Source organism: Nannospalax galili, unplaced genomic scaffold (genome assembly GCF_000622305.1).
Source record: "Nannospalax galili isolate Female #2095 unplaced genomic scaffold, S.galili_v1.0 scaffold286, whole genome shotgun sequence".
Lineage (NCBI taxonomy): Eukaryota > Metazoa > Chordata > Mammalia > Rodentia > Spalacidae > Nannospalax > Nannospalax galili.
Genome location: NW_008359442.1, coordinates 6,942,837 through 6,961,972, shown reverse-complemented (window position 1 = coordinate 6,961,972; position 19,136 = coordinate 6,942,837). Strand labels below are relative to the sequence as shown.

At 39.7% G+C, this 19,136-nt stretch overlaps 1 protein-coding gene across 24 annotated transcripts in view; it reads right to left on the bottom strand.

The window, feature by feature from the left end:
* The window catches only part of Nrxn1 (neurexin 1), a 1,171,927-nt gene that overhangs the window by 1,152,014 nt on the left and 777 nt on the right, over nucleotides 1–19,136 (bottom strand). For 7 of the 24 annotated variants that reach the window (XM_008823032.2, XM_008823027.2, XM_029558646.1 and 4 more), the window contains exon 1: nucleotides 14,113–14,945. In XM_008823032.2, the coding sequence (XP_008821254.1) occupies nucleotides 14,113–14,884 (772 nt within the window). In that variant the 5' untranslated portion in view covers nucleotides 14,885–14,945. Of the gene's footprint in view, nucleotides 1–14,112; nucleotides 15,752–18,542; nucleotides 18,741–19,136 lie in introns of those variants that run through there. The other 17 variants (XM_029558642.1, XM_008823028.3, XM_017795576.2 and 14 more) reach the window with 8 other exon arrangements.

The window sequence follows — 19,136 nt, the reverse complement described above, 5'->3', positions numbered from 1 at the left end:
TAATAATCTCACCCCTTTTGACTGATTGCTTCTTAGCAAGGAGTTTAGAGTCATGAATGACAAAATAACAAACAGATCAAAGATGATGACACATTTCTAGTTTGTGAATCTAGTTCTTCTGGGAAACCCAGAACAAAACAGGATATCCAGAAGCACCTAATTTTAATTTTATGGCTACTTTGATTGTTGTTTAGTTTTTTTATTTCTTTCTTTGTTTTTATTTCTAAACAATTTTTCAGCCCTCTCATTTCATCCTCCAGGAAGAATATATATCAGTGTCACAGTCCCTTTCACCCAAAGTTCTATTTCCCTGAAGAACAATGACAAAGGGTATAAATGGGGTGAGGTGTAGGTCAAAGTCCTCTGATGCTGCTGCAGTGCAGTAGTGCAAGAACAGAACTGCCTACCTGACAGGGACACAGCACCAGGGACATCCCAGGGATGCCACAGTGAGCAGGAGGAAGTCCAAGTACAGTCTGAGACGCAGGCAACTGCTGTAACCTGAGTTCAACTACATTCAAGGAAACATGAGTCAGGGCACTCTACTGTGTAAAGAGGGCAAGAGCAGTTACCTCAGGGCAAACATAAGCATGTGGGTAGAGTGAATTACATCAATGTGCGGAACAGGAAATTGAGGCAGGTGCAGATACTCAAGGACCGAGTACCCCGTGACAGTTGGAACCACACTGGAAAAAGTTTATCTTTTCTGACAATGAGTAGTTTGGGAAGGTGTTTATAAAGCATGTTGTTTTAAGGTATTGTCAACTCAGGTCTTGGCAATTTTTCTTGTTAAAGGTTTTCCAAAAAGTACATTTAGTTACATAACAACAGAAATGAAAAAAATCAAATGCCGTTTAGACCAGGCTCCTGATCAGAAAAGGTGACTTTAAATTTAAGACAGGCAGTAACCTATCTAAGCTTTAAGCTATTGTTAAACATCTTCAAGGACAGATTCACCCAGCACTTTTCCTGGCCTGCTCTTACATTTACGCAAGCTCATAAAGGGAATACATTTTTCTTCTCTTTTTTTTTCCTGCCAAAAACAACATGTTTAAATCCATTTCTATCATTGGTCTTCTGTGAGCCAAAATACCACAACAAGTACTCTTTATTTAATTCAAAATATTTTTTTCCAGTTCATATTTTTGTAGAAAATTTTTCCTGTGTACCAAAGCACTATCAGGGCATTTTCCTTTACACAGTTCTGGGGCACTTAATTACAAGCACTAGTGAGAAAGAAGCACTCTTTCAGCCACTGGATAACAATAGCCTATGAATCTTAGGAAGCCACTGTGATGCAATTTCTCAGATAATGGAGGAAAATTCACAAGTCAGAGAAAGACAAGACACAGATGGAGCATGTATGAATGGAAAAGTAGGGGTGCTGTGTGGAGAAGCAGACTTCGACAGTTGGAATATTTAGGGACATAAGCTGTTAGAGGGCAATTGGCAGCAGTAGGAGTCAGAGTCCAGGCTCTTGAAAGCACAGAGACTGAATGTCAGACCAGTTTCACAGAAGGGGGATCTGGGAACTCTGGAATATTTCATGCTCATTGAAGATTCTTTCTCTCTCTCTCTCTCTCTCTCTCTCTCTCAGATAAAAGCAATTCAAGGTGATACCAACAGTGTAGATTTCATTTACCCGAAAACATAGCAAGAAGAAATTAAGTTATATCATCAGAGAAAGGATTTGCATTAAATCAAGGTAAGGAATTCTGCCCAGGAAAAAGTTACTAAACAGTTAAATAGAATTCTGAGAAAGAGAACACTGATATCACATTAGCTAAAACAGACATTGCTGAAACACAGATTTCTCCTAAGCGATTGTAAGTAGAAGATACACAGTTGTATGCTTTTTTTAAAAGAAGGGATTATAAATGAAGGAATTGGACTCATGAGTCCCACAGCTTTAGCTCATAAGCACTCCACCAACTCCTACTGTGTAAATGTGGGGATTTTTCAAATCTGTCTGTGTCTTAGCTTTCTTATCTTAAAACTTGTCAAAATACTATCAACCTTATGGGCTGTGGGGTGAGTTAAATGAACTAATATGGGTAAAAAGCATTAAACAGTAATAGTGTATACAACATGGACAGCATTTAAGGTTTAACTAATGTTGATGTTAGATGGGGAAAGTTTCAATACAATATGGTAAACTGAAGGTGGAATTGAAGGATCACTATACTGCACAGGCCTAACTGCAATTTCCTCCTCTCCTCTATGGCTCAAGGAAAAAGTTAAAGAGCTCTCTCTCTCTCTCTCTCTCTCTCTCTCTCTCTCTCTCCATACACACACACACACACACACACACACACACACACACACACACACAGCCCTCTCTCTGTCATCCACCCATTTTTTGCTCTAATATTTTTTTCCAAGGAGTGATTATTTTCTTCTTTCTCGTACTAGTCTCTTCCTCAGTCTCCTGTTTTGTTTACTTGACTTTTCAAGCTTCTCTAAGATCTCCAGTCCCTCCATCTCCATCCTTACTACTGTCGGCAGAAAACACCCTGTGACACACCAGCCTAAATCTGTGTTTTCTTTTCTCTATCTAGGACGAAATACAAATATTTGTGCCATGAAAATGAGAACTGTGTTCAGAATAGCATCCTTGTTCTTCAAGATGGAAGGTGTCCCTCATCCTCCTTTTTGAAATGTATCTGTGAAAGTAGGCACAGCTCTTGGCAGAGACACACAGTTCCTAGAAGAGACTTATCCTGATTTCTGACACTGTACCTTTGCCTGTGCGCATGTGAAGGAAATCAGTACAGACAGTAGCAGGATATGTGATATGTGAAATTCGGGGGGGGGGGTGTCTTTAAATGACAGACTCCAACAATGCAAATTGTGCTAACAAAAAGGCTTGTTATTTTAACACTATGACTTCAATTTAAATAAACACTGTAAGAAACAGAAATCTAGTGAGCCATTGTGCATCAAAGACTGTATAATAGAATCTAGGCAGTGAGTTCTGCTCTGAAATTTAAGTTACTTAGTTATTAAAGGCAAAGGTGTTATAAATTCTCCACTGTTACATTACAAAGGCTTTCTTCTATTTTTTTGGTAAAAAAACCTACTGAAAAATATTTGAAATTCTGGTGTTGTCTTATTTCAAACTTATCTAAAGCTTAGGAAATAAGCTAAATTCTCTACTTTTCTTGTGTGTGTAAAATTCAGAGACTTCATCATCATTAGTTAAGCATTTTCATTTTTGTTTTACAACAATTATGATGATGTGAATCAGCAATGCAAAAATAATATAACCTATAATACCATGTATGTTAAAACTTACTTTAAATATGGACTTTTTAGTTTTGCTAATGCTTGCTTTTTAAGGTGCTGAACAAATAACAACAATACTAAAAACTACTTTAATCCATAAAACTATTATATTTTTATGGCATTTTAATAATATATGTTTTTAGAATTTTAAGGAGTTGGAGGGGAGAGAGTGGATGTGAATTTAATCAAAGCATCTTATATGCATGTTTGAAATTCTCAAGTTTTAAAATTTAAAATGAAATAATTAAATATCAAAAAAAGAAAAAAATCTTTTGTTTGAATTATACCGTTTTCTTACATGTCATATTTTTCTGTGTATTTCATGCATATATATATACTTATAAAGCAAAATAAACATCTAATTATTTTTCAGTCTCTCAATATTCCATTTCATAGAAAATTGATCCAATTTTAAGCAGGCATTTATAAATGTATCCTATTATACATTTAATTATCCACACAGGTTGCAAATACAATATAACTTCCTATTTCAGAATGCTCACAATTCAGGATATTAAAGGTTTAATATATAAAGCATCAAATACAATTTTAAATAAGTAATACTGATTGTAGTGGAAAAGTCTTCAGTTTTGCACTGAAGAAAAAGTGCTTCAGGTGGAAAGCGCTGTCTTCCAGCAGCTTTTGTTCCTCGCTTCCATGCCCACTACTTCCCCAAGGAGAGTCCAGGCATGCTTAATTAGAGAGAGACATAATTACTCAGAAGAAAAACATGAGTCTTTCATTTCCTTGCCTCTGCTGGGCTGAGGCTGTTCATTCTGCTGAATCCAGCAAAGTCTGAGGAACACTTAAGCTGAGCTGGTTCTACAGAGAGAGCCAGGTTCTGTTAGGTCATGAACTATAGCTCCTCCTGAGCTCTGATCAGTGCTGCTTCTAGTCCACATGGGATTCACTGTGCCTATAGTTAAACAGAAATCCCCTCCTGATGTTAGGGTGCTTCTGAAGCAAAGGTTGTTTTAGGCATCTTCTCTCCCAACTTTTGGATTTGGAGATCCCACCAGGAAATCACACTATGTTAGTGTTCTCTGAAATCGCATGTTCCCATAATGTGGACTCAGTGTCCTGCATAGTCTGCATAGTTTTGAGCACAAGTGACTAGATAAGAGTCTGGGTCAGCACTTCGGTTTGCCAGGGCAGACTTGTCTTCCTCCCACTTCTTTCTAATAATAGTTTCACATACGTACCGGAAATAGCATAAATAATACATTTCTTTAACTCTAAGAACTACTCAGGCAATTGGTTGGGAAGTCAAACTCACTCGCCCCTAAAAAGCACTACTTTTTGATTATGTAACTTCAGTTGACTGCCCACTACACTTACCAGTGGACTGACTCTCAGTTCTTTCACCAGTGCCCAAGATCTATATCCTCAAAAGAACCATATTCCATCTCAGAAACTTGTTAAATTTCTGTTATGAGACTGGGCTGTCTTTACACTTGTGCTGAATCACCATGGTCTTTGCTACTGTCAAAGCTTTTATTTCCCAAACTTTGAAACTGGTGGAAATTTTGTGCAGCTTACCTTGTGAAAATTCATTCATTTTACTTACTATAACAAAAAGTAGTTCTAGTGTTTTTAAGTGTGGGGTATGTAGGATTTACTTCTAATTATAAGGGTATAAACAACCCAGTAAACACTATGGCTAGAAGGTCAAAAAAGGAAGCATATAAGCATGATGGGAATAAAGTGTGATGAATTTTGACAAGTTGTCTTGTTTTCTTTAGTATCGTGACATTAAGAAGTGAGACTAAATTTATGTCTTTACAACCCTCAAATCAAAAAAGGTTTATTGTTAAGTCAGACACTTAAAATGGCAGTAAGTTGACAACTAGTGAACAAATTCCCAGCGACCATTAGCTGTCTGATAAATGAGTACACAGGCTGTGTCATACAGATACAGCAGCCTGAGCAAGCACTGGGTTTACCTGGGCTCAAATTCCAGCTCTGCCATTAACCCCTATGGGACTTTAGGCAAGTGAACTTTTCTAAGCTGTACTTTTCTCATCAGTAAAATGGGAATCTTGTAAAGCGAGTGAGGGAAGGCTACTGAAGAAATAAATGAGCTAAGATGGATAAACAAAATAGAAAATCCTCTTAGTAAGTAAAAATTCAAAACTACTTGTATTAACAAGTACTGTAATTCCAAATTATTTAAAAATGTACTCACACTTATTCTACTGTACTATTTGAAATAGCTACTATACTTTTTAAAATAATTTTGCACATAACATTTTGGAGGAGATGATGTATATTTACAGACACCATATCTTGCGAGAATTTAATGGGACAGCTAGTAGTGCTTCTTCCAATATTCAGGTACTCATTTAAGTAGTTACTGAGCTATTTCAATGTACATGACTTAAGAATTCCAGCATTTGAGTTGTCCTAATTGGGAAATGTACATTGACTGATTGTATTGGCAAGATAAAAGAGTGCAAATCCAAATTAAAATCTGTTGTATTTCTAGCCCTTATAAAGATGTGAGAAATTAAAAGATGATTCAACTTCAAAAGTTGTATCAGGTATTTCAAACAGAGTACTCCATTTTCCTTAACTTGTTTATATATAAATATGCCTGCTCTGTGGTATGTTGTTTGCATTTGTACTACACATATTTAATATTTTGCCTAACTGTTAAACAAGATTCCCAGTGAGGAATACCTCATAAGTGAGCTTTCAAATATAATTTATAAATGCATTGGTATTCACTGAGCAGCAAGTATTTTTAATTTGAGGATATTTTTAAAGTTGAATAGAGCTTACACACAATAAAGTACACAGATCCTCAATGTACAGGTCAGAGAATCTATATGAATATGTATACCACATAATCACAACTCAGACCAAGCTCAAAGAGCCATTCTTTGTCAATATTATGGAACAACTTATCTCTATTATGAACTCTATCATCATAGACTAATTATGCTTTTTTTATTTTAAATAAAAAGGATCATACAGTATATATGGGAGTTATTGCCTTAACTTATTTCTCTTCTTGGTTTAGATTTTACTCAAGAAGGACAAAGGAACCAATGTGCCATTCACTCAGTTTGTCATATCCCACATATCAATGTACAAGAGCAGAATCCCACCAAATCTGGGGTATAGTATTTGACATAAATGATCTAAAAAACATATAAATGAATTCTATACTAAATTTACACATATTTAGCATTTTTGTCTTTTTAAAAAATATTTTTATTTATTATTTTTTTTTATGTGTATTGTGTATTGTCTGCATGTAGGTAGAGCTCCTGTATCGTGCAATGCCCATGGAGGTCAGAGGAGGCTGTTGGATCCCCTGAGACTGGAGTTACAGACAGCTGTTAGTTGCCATGTGGGTGCTGGGATTTGAACCTGGGTCTTCTGCAAGGACAACCAGTGTTCTTAATCGCTGAACCATCTCTCCATCCCTCTTTCTTTCTTTTTGAGCAGGGTCTCTGTGTAGTCCCAGCTGGCCTGGAACTCACTATGTAGATCAGGGTGGCCTTGAACTCACAGAGTTCTTCCTGCATCTGTCTCCCAGATGCTGGGACCAAAGCTGAACATTACCATGCCCAGCTGTAAAAATATATTTAACTTTTGACTATGAACACTCATAGCATCCTCTAGCCTTTTCACGGTATAATAATTTCCACTTCTCAATCTTTGATAAGAGTTTAAATCTATCAATCACTCTCAAACACTCTATGAGTCAGGTTAATAGGAGCTACACACGTATTACCAGCTAAATTCTTGATTTGCAATCTTGGAAACTGAACCACAGAACATTAATGGTTTTATCTCATATTTTAATGACTATTTCCTCCCATCTCAAATCATAATCTGCTTGCACAAAAGGTGTAAGTAATAAAAAGGCAGGGAAGAAACATGACAAAGCACTGAAGCCTCTCTGTATTTGCAGTTGAGCAGAAATGTTTGGACTCTGCACTGAAGACAGGAATCCCTAAAGCCACCAAGCTCATGGAGAGGTCTAAAGCAAATGACCAAGCAAAATTCTTTTTCAAAATCCAATTAGAACATTTTAAATCTTACTATTCAGGAAACTACGCAAGTATATCTATTCCTGTACTTCTAAGTAAGAGAAAAGGGACTGAGCCATAAAATTATACAGGCGTACATAATAATATATGTGTCGGTTTTATGTAATATTTTAATAAGCTACATTTTTAACATAAAAACTTGTTCAAAATATATCGGGAGTGTTTATGCATGTTTTGAAGTTGTTTGCAAAGTGACTCTAACAGTAACTCTATTACCTCCATAATAAAACAGACTTGAATGTCTCTGATAAAATGCAGTTCCCATACATATTTATAGGTGCTCTACTACAACCAGGGCAGCCAGCATACTCACTGGGAAAGTGGCAAAAAGGGTGGCCAATGACCGTTCAGAAATCAGTCTCACTCAGATGTCTAGTTCTCACAGAGCAGTTGAAAATAACAGAAATACTAGTACAATTCCGGTTCTTCTGCAGACCATAGGGATGACTGTTGTTCTTTATTTTGAGTTATTTTTATTTTATGTACTTGAGTGATTTTCCTGCATGTTTGCAAGTGCAACTGTGTCAAGTAATGCCTGTGGAGGACAGAAGAGAGTGTCAGATTCCCTTGAACAGAAGTTATGGGTGGTTGTTAGCAGTCATGTAGGTCCTGGGAACCGAACCCAGGTCCTCTGCAAGAGCACAAGTGCTCTTGGCCACTGAGTCATCTTTCCAGACCCAGGATGATTATTTTTTACATAATCAGTTTGTCACATTTCACTTCATTATGACCAAAACTAGAATTTGATTACATTCTCATGTATCTATAATTAATGCATGACATATAACCTGTTTATGATATATATATATATATACATATATATATATATGGTTTGAGTTTTTAAAACTCAAATATATTGTTAACCTGCCTGCAGCATATATGTAAGTAAATTTAACTTATATGAAAACTTCAAAGACAAATCATAAATTGAATACTGTCATTTGGTACTTGCAATTACAAGGTCCCTATTTCATACAGACACTATAGACTGCAAAGGTAGTAACTTTATTTTCTTGCTTTTTTTTTTCTTTTTCCCAAATAATAATGCATTGTATTTCCCAAGGTGCTGGAAATCAAATCCAGTGCTTTGCACCTGCTAAGCAGTGTTCAGCCAGTGAGCTACACCCTCAGTGCCATGCTATTTTAGATAATTTGCTAAGATGGAAAAAAGATACTGTTTAAGAAGATGACTGGGATACAACACAGTCATTGTATGACAAGTGAAAGAGATAGTTTTTGAAGATGCTTTTGCTTTTGACATTGTTAAAAATTCTCATATAAAATATCTTTTTAAAATTTTTGAATCCTAGCTATACAAGAGTAACAATAAGGCAGCACCACAAAAAAGAAATGGAAGATCACTGTTTTTACTATTTTCTTCATAAGTTGAAATGTTCCCAATTAAGGAAACAATTTTGCTTTAACATTTAGAGTTTAAAAGTTCTGTACATAGATCTTGTTTGCAAATTCCATTTAAGATAATGCTGTCAGTGATAAGGCTAATAAGGTGCTTAGACTAACAAAAGCAAGAAATTGATATTCCCTAGTATGTGTCATGCACTGTTTTAAGTGTTTATATGAAATCCTCTAATCTGGTTTTCATAAAGACTCTATGGTTTCAATGTCAAGTTCACAAGTAAAATTGAAGAATACAAAGCTTGAGTTTATCCATTTACGATCTTCGGGAAGCCAGGCCATGAGATCTGTGTGATTTAGGCTCTAAGCTAAAAATTACTCCTAAAGTAGGAAAACAGTCCCTTAACAAATTCAATTAAATGTGGGATTCTAGAATGGAAACTATGCTGTGGTTATTTTATAGTCAGGGTAAGCTTCACATTAGAGAGAGACCTTCTTTCGTCATATGTTAAGAAATTCCCAGAATGTTTCATCAAGATCAAAACTATTCATGCGCTCTGTCTCATGCAAAGGTTTTTCAGCGGAGCTCATCGACCTTTTCCTACAATGGCAGACTTCAAGTAAAATTCTAGCATGTTCTCTACCATTTTTGTCCAGTATTTACTCATAATTAACTACTTACTTAAAAATTCTTGTACTTTACATTCCTGCAGGAACTACAGGAAAATATATGTTTCATTATATTTAAATAGTTTAAAATGTGGTTTTAGACATTCAGTGTATATTACTTTTGAAGAAACACAAACTGACTATAATGTGTTGTACCATATGGTTTTGCCACTGGGGGCCAGAGTGTATAGATGCTATAGGAATAGTCAACCTAAAAACGTGACGATCCACATCAAGCTTAGATCAGATCATGGTTTTACAAATGAAAGCAGTCTTCCAAACAATGAATGAACGTAGTTCTCCAACTAAGCCCAAGAGGATTCTAACTTACTTAATACATGAATTTTAACTTGAGGGACTCCTTTTAAGGATTTTCCCCCCACTTCTCCCCCTAGTTCAGGCTATAGCTCACAGTGGGTGTTTAACAGCTGTTGTTGAGTGACAAACATAAAATAATGTTTCCTCGTTTTCTCTGGCCCCCTTTCAATCTGTTTTGTCAAAGTTACTTTACAAAAATAAAAATCTAACAGTGCCACCCTCATCTTCTCCACAATACTCCCTCATTCCTTTTCCAGTATTTGTATAATGAAGGTGAACAGTTCAGAAGACCCAGCACAGCCCGACCCTACTACTCTCTTGAATATGGATTCAGAGCTAGCTGAATATCTAGGCTATATTTACCAGTAACATGAACACAATGCCAAATTCTGTATAGACTTCTGCACTGAGTTTACTTAGTTAACACTGTACCTCCACGTTTATCAGGTCAAATGTCTCTCATGTTTCAGATTCAAGTTTAATAACATCTCCTCAGAATAACCTTGGGTTAGGCCTTCTCTCATTACATAGTATGCATACTATGTTGTGCAGCCATTCATTAAAATACACCCTTATTTTAAAAGCACATTTTTCAAAAAAGAAAATAACATCCCTTCTCAATAGAAGATAAGATAAGATCTGTAAAGATAGGAGCTACTTCTGAGCTTATTCACCATTTTATTCCATAGACCTAATACTCTGGCATGTGCAAAGAAGCCAACCAATATTTGTTAAAGAAAGAAATGACTAAAGGAATGTATGAATGTGTATGGTCAACACATTGGTCTCAGTATAGTCACATAAAAGAGGCATCATCATTGACATTTGCCATAACCCCAAGACCAGTAACATTAAGGAATGATGTGTGCTGATAGCAAATTAAATACAGAAACTGAATGGAAATGACACCATCTACTATAAAATGCTATCATGTGACCCTAAAAATATCAAGGACTTAGATTTGAAGATACTACAGAGTGTAACTTAATTTCTTATTGATCATCTTTTTATCCTTATTTCTTGATGGTCAGCCATGAGATTCACTAATTTTTTTTCAAGCTACTAGGAAACTATTAGTACACTTAAGTAGAAATGTATTAAATAATAATGGTGCAGAAGCACTTAGATGAACACGATACACTGAAAAGGCCACGTGCTCCATAAGCATCCATCATTCAGGAAGGATGACACTGTCAGACAGCTGAGTTCTGAGACTAAGCTCTGATGTCTCAGGGTCACAGACATCATTGATGCATAAACTAGCTGTTTCAGGAATAATTTGTATATCTATATTCCTCTTTGAATAACTCCTTAATCCTCTGCACCCCCCCCCCTCAAAAAAATGTGAATCTGAAGGAAGGAGGAGTCTTATTCAGCAGAAGTGAAGATATAGGATTTGGAACTAACATGCATTTGCTTATCCAGACTCCCCCACTAACCTGGCCATGAAACCTAAACTTTCTAGTGCTTTCTCTGCATCTGTACATATAAAAACAAATAAAATTTGCTAGGCCCAAATAAACACAGCAAGAAGGAAACAAATCATTTGACAAGAATATTCTAGACATTGATAGGTATAGGACTTGTCTCAAAATATTCTAGATGGGGAGGATAAAAGAAGAGATCATGCTCACTGTATTCTTACTGTAATTTTAGTAGTTCTTAATTGTTTTAAATAGAAGGCCACTAAAATTATATTGGACTTTTTAAATTAAGAGTAAAAAGAATTGTAGAGACTGGAGATAGTTTAAATCTCTGTTTAATATTTGCCTGCTTGTAATCTTTCCTCTAAGTTTTCTGTAATGCATGCATATTTATTTTGTTTTTGAATTAAGTTTCTAAAGAATGTAGCAATCAGTGTACATACTGAGGGAGGCAGAGGCTTGTTTATACTTCATCTGAATAGAAACCACCTCCCCCAGTTGTCAATGCATGATTGGTGTTGGGAGAGGCATCCACTCTCAATTAATTATTTAATAGTCACTTGACACACATGAAGCAGGGAAAACAAGTGAAGAGGAGCCAAGGCTCTGGGAAGACAGACTATGCCTTAATCATTCCGTCTTCCATTTCCTTGATGCTCAAAGGAATCCAGCCTGTGTTTTCCTCCCATGGTTAGTGATGATCTTTGTAACTCTCCTTTCACCTCAAATTTTCAAAACAAATCAATGCTCCAGAACAATCCAAAAGAATTTGCTTTCTTGGGTTGATTTTTCTAGCCATCATATACTATATGGTTTAAATATTCATCCTGGTAATCCCAAATTATTCACCTTACAGGAAGAACTAACCACTTGCCAAAACAAAATGCATTTTGGAAACATGTAATTCTGTTCTCTAACATTACTTTGTTTCCATGCGTTCACCAGTCCTGACTGTTCCTGATTATGCATGATCCCTGGATCCCTGCATTAAAATGCATAGAAATATTTTAAAAATTCATTTAAAAACACCCGCCCACACAGTACAAGCTGTCATTGTGTCATATTTGTTTCCTAATTTAAGAAAGGAAGTTATATTCCATCAAGTTTCATTCTTCATCATTTCTAGTGGCATTAGGGTACATAGAACAGTATTTTCCCATAAAAAATAATATTTCCTTATCTCTATTAATGAGTGGTAATGTATGCAACTTCAAATTGCATTCCTCATCTGAAATCATCTCATCTAGCTAAGGTATTCATGATTTATAATTTGGTCAGGGCTGGTAGAAGAAAAAATATGTTCTGTTTTATTTTTGTAAAACATAAAGTCTGATCTTATGTTCATGGAAATTTACTGGCAGTACTGAAGTGGGACATGGGATACAGTCATTTCTAATTAGCTATGCCAAAGTAATACCTAAAATGAAACTCCATATGAAAGTAAAGCACAGTTGATAACCCTTGACACCCTCCACCATTCCTATGAAGGCTATAGAACACTCTTAAATACCACTTATTTCTTCTTAACCAACTCTCCTTGCTATTTAAACAGTTACAAATTTCATCAAGTCTTCCTTTCTTTTACAGCCAGATGAGAGAGAACCACTAAGTCTAATAAGATTTGCAAAGGCTGTCTCCTATCAGCAGTGTCAGCAAAAAGAAAAAAAAAACAAAAAAAAAAACAACAACAAAAACACCAAAACCCAAAAAACAGACATTATACAATAAAACAAAGCCACACATAGAGGCTTTTCATCCCTATGGCTTTCAAAGTCAGATTTAATAATTCACCATCCCCACTTAAACCACAAATGCTATATATCGCTGTGTTAACTGCCTTGATATGACCCATAAACCAGCTCTATACTTTAAAGCTAGACAGCCTGCTTAGCTTCTGATGCATTCAGGTTTCACCCCATCCATATCACTCACTGTCTGTTCACAGGTTTTCCTATATTTATGCAACAATAATTTCCTTGGTCATTGTCTTATAAAGAAATGGAAGAGACACACAAAAAACTAAATTTTAGATGTAAAGGGGTGAAAATAAACCTTAGGTGTGTTTTGTTATTTAATTAATTTAGTTTTAAGCCCCAAGGACCATAGAAATTACAACTTGACTTCTGCCTTTCAGATAAAAGTCATTAACTGAATAGCCTTAGAAAATCTCTTATAATCACTCACATGCATCCTGTTTATTTGCCTGGAGAATCGTCCCAATCCAGCAACGTGTTTTTCTGACCAATACATTTGTTAGTCAAGAAATATGTTATTTAATCTCTAGTATTTCTAAACATTATCTAACCTGTCTTGCGGAAACCATAGAAATCACAAAATTCGACTTAAATATGGCAAATGGTGAACTGGAACATAACCATGGAAACCAATATTATTTCCTGAAGAAAATCTTTACATCCCCTCCTCTTTTTCCACAACCGAGAGCAGGTTTCCGTGCTCTGTCTGCAAAAAGCACTTCAGTGCCTGTAATTCTCGAGTGTGCTGTGAGCGGTGACCATGTGGACATCCTCGACTGTGGCCCTGGGGGTGCTTCCTCTGCATTTAATTTTTCACCAAACATATGTTCAATCTTCTAGACGCTTGTCTCTATCTTCTGAGCAAAGTTTGTATGGCACACTGTTGGTGGTGGTATAGGGAAGTATAATGTCATTTCGGTGGGTAGTGGCCACAGGAGCACAGGGACCAAAAAGTAACAGTGGCCTGGGGAGGCACTGAGGATCTACTGCCACTTAAACGTAGGGTGGGGCAGAAAGGGCCTCCTGGTAGGACTGAAGCCGGAAGTGAGGGCTGCTCCACCATTAAGGGGCTGGGAAGGGAGGAGCTGTCTGGGGAAGGCCGAGTGACCTCGAGGGACAGGTCTTCACCTCGAAGCGAGCTGCCACACACGTCCGGAGGAGGAAGGCCCCATGCACCAGCCCGGCCCGCCTCACCTGCATCCCTCCCAGCCCAGGCCGAGGCTCCCGGGGTGGGGCAGGCCTTACCTTGGCTGCAGTCCTTGCCGCGGAAGCCTGTTCTGGAACAGTCGCACACTGCCTGGTCGTCCACCACGGAGCACACGCCTCCGTTGAGACACACGCCACCCTCGCCCTCGTCACCCGCCTCGCACGGGCTCCCGCCGCCGCTGTTGGGCGGCTCGTCGTCCAGCTTGACCTCGCCGCTGTCCACGGGCAGCGCCTGCGAGGAGTTGACCTTGACGTCCCGGATCCAGCCCTTGAAGGGCTCGCGCTCCCTGACGGATGCCAGCGTGAGCTTGAGCGCAGCGGCTCGCAGTTCGGGGGGCAGCCCGCCCACGAACAGCCCACTGAACACCGTCATGTCCCTGCGCTTGGACTTGACCTCCACCCACTTGGCCTCCGTCTGGTCGATGTACAGCGTGGTGTTGCGGAACTGCCGACGGATGCGCACGCTGTGCCACGCGCCGTCGTTGACCGGGGTGTCCGCCAGCAGCGTGGCGGGCTCGGCGCAGAAGATGGAGAAGCTGAGCTGCAGGCGGCCGCCCCGGGTCAGGATGAGCTCCAGAAAGTCGCAGAAGCCCTCGTCGTCGAAGTAGAGCACGAGGCCGCGTGCGCTGCGCGTCTTCAGCTGGAAGCTCATCTCGCTCTCGCAGCACGCGTTCCACTTGGGGAAGCGCGTCCACTGGCCCTCGGCGCCTGGGAACTCCAGCCCGCTGCCCAGCTCTGCCCAGCAGCCCAGCAACAGCAGCGACAGGCACAGGAGAAAGCAACCCCCGCGCTGGAGGAGCGCCGTCCCCATGCTCGGGGCTGGGGTGCGGCGGGGGGGAGCCGGGGCCGACAGGGTCAAAATGGTCCTGGACACCCTCACAGAGAAATAAGGGTCTGCGGAGAAAGGGGGAGGAGGGGGCAGGCGGGACAGGGCGGGATGGGCGCCCTTTCAGCTCTTTTTTTCTTCTTCTCCTCTTCCAGCAGCCCCTTCCTGGCTCCCTGTAGTCCCCTTCCAACTGGAAAATGCAGACCCCAGTGGTACAGGGAAGCCGCAGAACTTCCAGGCCAAAGGGAGGATACACTTTGGAGGCAACGTTCTGAAAAAGGAGGCAATTGAAGATCAAGGGGAATCACTGACCCATTTGCATCCAATGGTCTAATTTAAGGGTATCCTTGGTGTCATCAAATACTTCACTCTTCCAATACCGTGACCTACAGAGGTACCGCCAGTGTGGTGCCCCTAAAGTAGAGTCAGGAAGAAACACTTTTCTCAGGAAGTAACTGGAAGCCAGCAGTGAACCAGGATCCTGGATGCTTGGGATGTTTCAAGTCCCCTCCAGATGTAGGCCCCAAGCACAGAGAAAGGTCACTACTGGTTAGCACTGGAGTAGCTTCAGAGACCTGCTGCTTGTCATTTCAAGGCTTCCAGCACCACTGCAGCCAAGACCAAGCTCCTTGTGCATAGCCTCCCAGGCTGACTTCATTTGGGATTTTAACCTCCCTGACAGTAGGACTCAGACCCAGTTGTGGAATAGCCAGAAGCTGTCAGCTGGTGAAATCACAAGTCTTCTTTTCTCACCTCCTCTGCAAGGCCACACCAAGATGCCAGCATATCAATAGGCTGTATGTTGGTGAAGCATTCTGATTTCACTTGGTCTTTTAATAAGGACCCAGAAATCTGCAGAAAATTAAAATAAAAAGTAAGACCTACAGTCAATTATAGTATCATATAAATCATTGCTAAACCCAGAAAGCAGATATACAACTGGTGGTATTAGTAAACCAAGGAAGTAACCTTATCGGGTACAGCTTTTTCGTCTGACTGACGAGCAAGGCCTAATGTTTCCTAATAATGAACGTCACAGTCTTATAGCAAGCTATTACAACCTTGTTGTAATCTGTTAATTAGTGGCTGGAATTTTAAATACAGAATTGATTATGATTATCTTTTCCTTTTTACAAGAAAGTTGTAATTTCTAAAATATGAGAGAATTCTAAGGTCCTCTTTAAGGATTTCTACCCACATCGAGTGCTAGTGAAATGGAGAGTCAAAATATAACCTATTCAAATCTCGTTTAATAGCAAATTTTATAACAGGCAAAGTAAATCAAACAGCAGCAGAATGCTGTCAGCTTGCGTGTGTGCAACGTTCCTACCATTTTATTTTCCTCTGAGGCAGCAGAAATATTGAGGGTTTCTTATAGTCTCTTAAAAGACTCAAACAAGTATATTCCTTTTTATCAAAGAAATACTGTACTGTGAAAGAAAACATCTAACTGGAGCCAAATATATATATTTTGGCAACATTTATGCCCAGCTGCCATAATATTAGTTCTTTTAAAGATGGCTCTTTAATATTTTGCCTAACAGTGTAGTGATCTGACTCCTCCTCAAGGTCCTTATCAGTCAGTCAGCCCTTAGAATCTGTGTGGTGAGAACAGCAGTTGGCATGTATGTCACCTCAGCTGCTATGGCTCCATGATGCTAGAATTTAAAACCATACCTTTGAATCACTCACTGTGCTAGTAAATCACTTCTTCCTGTTCAACTCTGTTATGATAGGTTTTTGAAATGGTACTGAAACCGTAAATCCTGATAATTTTTCTGAATTTTTGGAAGCCAAAAAACCTCACCTTTTGAGAAAAAAAAGTATCACTTGGCTATTCCATGCAAGCATACATTATCTCCTTCACCATTTCTCACTGTCCCCTCCACTCCCACTTACACACACACACACACACACACACACTCCAAATTTATTGCTTGGACACAGAAGCTCACTATCCAATTAACACATTTTTTTCCTACAAGCTGAAACTAGCAGTAATTTATGGCACCGCATTGTGCTGCTGCTTCTCTGTGGAGGGAGATGAGACCATTTCTCTTCAGTTCAGAGCAGTCCCTACAGGTGTCAGCTGAGAGCCATCAAGCTAGGGGATCCCACCTCAAGTTCCTCCCCAGATGAAATTAATGACTGGTTCTCTTATTTCAACAGACACAACACAGACACAGCAGACACACACACACACACACACACACACACACACACACACACACCTCACAGACACTGCACACACATCTACACTGCTCCCTAGCAAAAGGAAATAAAAGTCTCAGTTGCTTATTTATTATGGCTGATACATTCCATACCATCATCAATTACAAGTCATATCTTGTCTACTCCAGTGCCAAGCCCAAAGAAAGGTGCTCTTAAAAAAATCATCAATAATAGCATAGTATTCAATATACTTTTGTGTTTAAGTAGAGTGAAGAAAATGCTGAATTTTCAGTTACTGGCAAAATAAATCTGGGATATCACAAGAGTAGTGCTTGAAGCTCATTCTAGCCTGTGTTTCAGAAAACCTCTGAGTGTATATGTTGTCGGTGTGTGTCTCGTGTGTGTATGAGACCTTATTAGAGATTATTTTATTAATTTTGTCATACACCACATAACCTTTTTGCAACCCTCTCCTGCCCTCCTCCACTAATGCACACCTGGGCTATTTCATAAAGGATGGAGAAAAGAGGGGGAAACCTAGAGGAATGTATATATCTTACCACAAGGGAGGTTAACTGTCCCTCCCAGTTCCTAGAGGAAGCTCATTGTGTGAGAGTATCTGTATTTATATGGAGAGAAAGGATTCTCTCTGGGTGCCCGGAAAGACCTGGTGAGTTCACAAATTAGAGGATGAAATAAAGGGATCTGAAAAACAACCTTACTGCAGCCAAAACAAGAAGCGCTCTAATTCAAAAGCTGGCTAACAGCCTCATTAATCTTTCTTTCATTTCTGGAACAAAATTCATTTCCAAGTCACTGGAAGGATCAATACAGTATGCTGATCAGCTGCAGTTGCATTTATTTTAATATGATTTTAGTAACACACACAAACATACACACACACACACACACACACACACGCATCCCTTTCGCAAATCCTTTCAATATATATCCTCAAAAGAATCTGAAATTTGTGGGAAAAATTTTAGAAGTGCCTATTATTTTGCCCCAGGCTTTTGCAAAGTACCTCAATACCAAAGCACGCCCCAAATTCTCCCTGGCTTTCCCGCCCAGTCTCTAAGCACCATCTCCAACACCAGTGCAGTTTCTTGGACCCTGAAGTCTACTGCACAAATTAAGGATGGGCACTGTGAGGACTGGTGAGGAAGGAAAATACAGATATATGTCGATATGTTTTATTTTATATTTTGATTTTTAATTGGCTTTCTCTTTTCTTTAATAGATCACTGCATTTAGCCTTTAAGTTACTACCTAGTTCCACCGTCTCATATTCTTGTCATTTAGAAGGCTGCATGCAAAACATCCAGGTCTACACTCCTCCACCCTCCCACCACCCATTCTTCCTTGTGTATTTGTGGCAGATCCTGGCCCAGTTACAACGGGGAAAGATACCCTTCTCCAGCTTGCATCGCCCCATCCCCTCCCCCCAGTCCAAATCGAGCTTCTTTACCTGCCTGGTTATTCCCCTTAGCTCCAGCCAGAGCCTGAAGCATGCATCGGTCAAAGCGAATTTCCTGAGGTCTAAGGATAAGGCGACTGCTGCTGCCTTTTCAGAGGCGTCAGGCTTGAGCGTCTATCTCCAGGAGTGCAGGAGGGGAGAACAGGCAACGGAGGGGAGCAGGAGGAGGAGGTGGAGGAGGAGGAGGAGGCAAAGGAGGAGGAGGAGGAGGAGAGGGAAAAAGCAAGGAAGGAAGAGGCGGTGGTGGAGCCCAGGAAGGCTGGGTTACGTGACGCCGGGTGCTGTCCTTCTGAAAGAGAAGGGCGGAGCTGAGCTCTCCGCAGTACCATGGAGAGCGGCCGGCCGGTCCTGGGCTGGGGAATGGGTGGGTGGGCTCCGCCGGCCGACGCAACCCTTTCAAGTTGGGATGCTGAGGACCAAGGTGCCTCTACCTTTGCATCTTGCCCTTACTGGGAGAGCCTGAACCTGGGGGCGGGGACCTGCCGCAAGCGCTTCTAAGTAGTCACCAAGCTCCCTCCCCCAGCCGAGAGAGAGAGAGAGAGAGAGAGAGAGAGAGAGAGAGAGAGAGAGAGAGAGAGAGCGAGA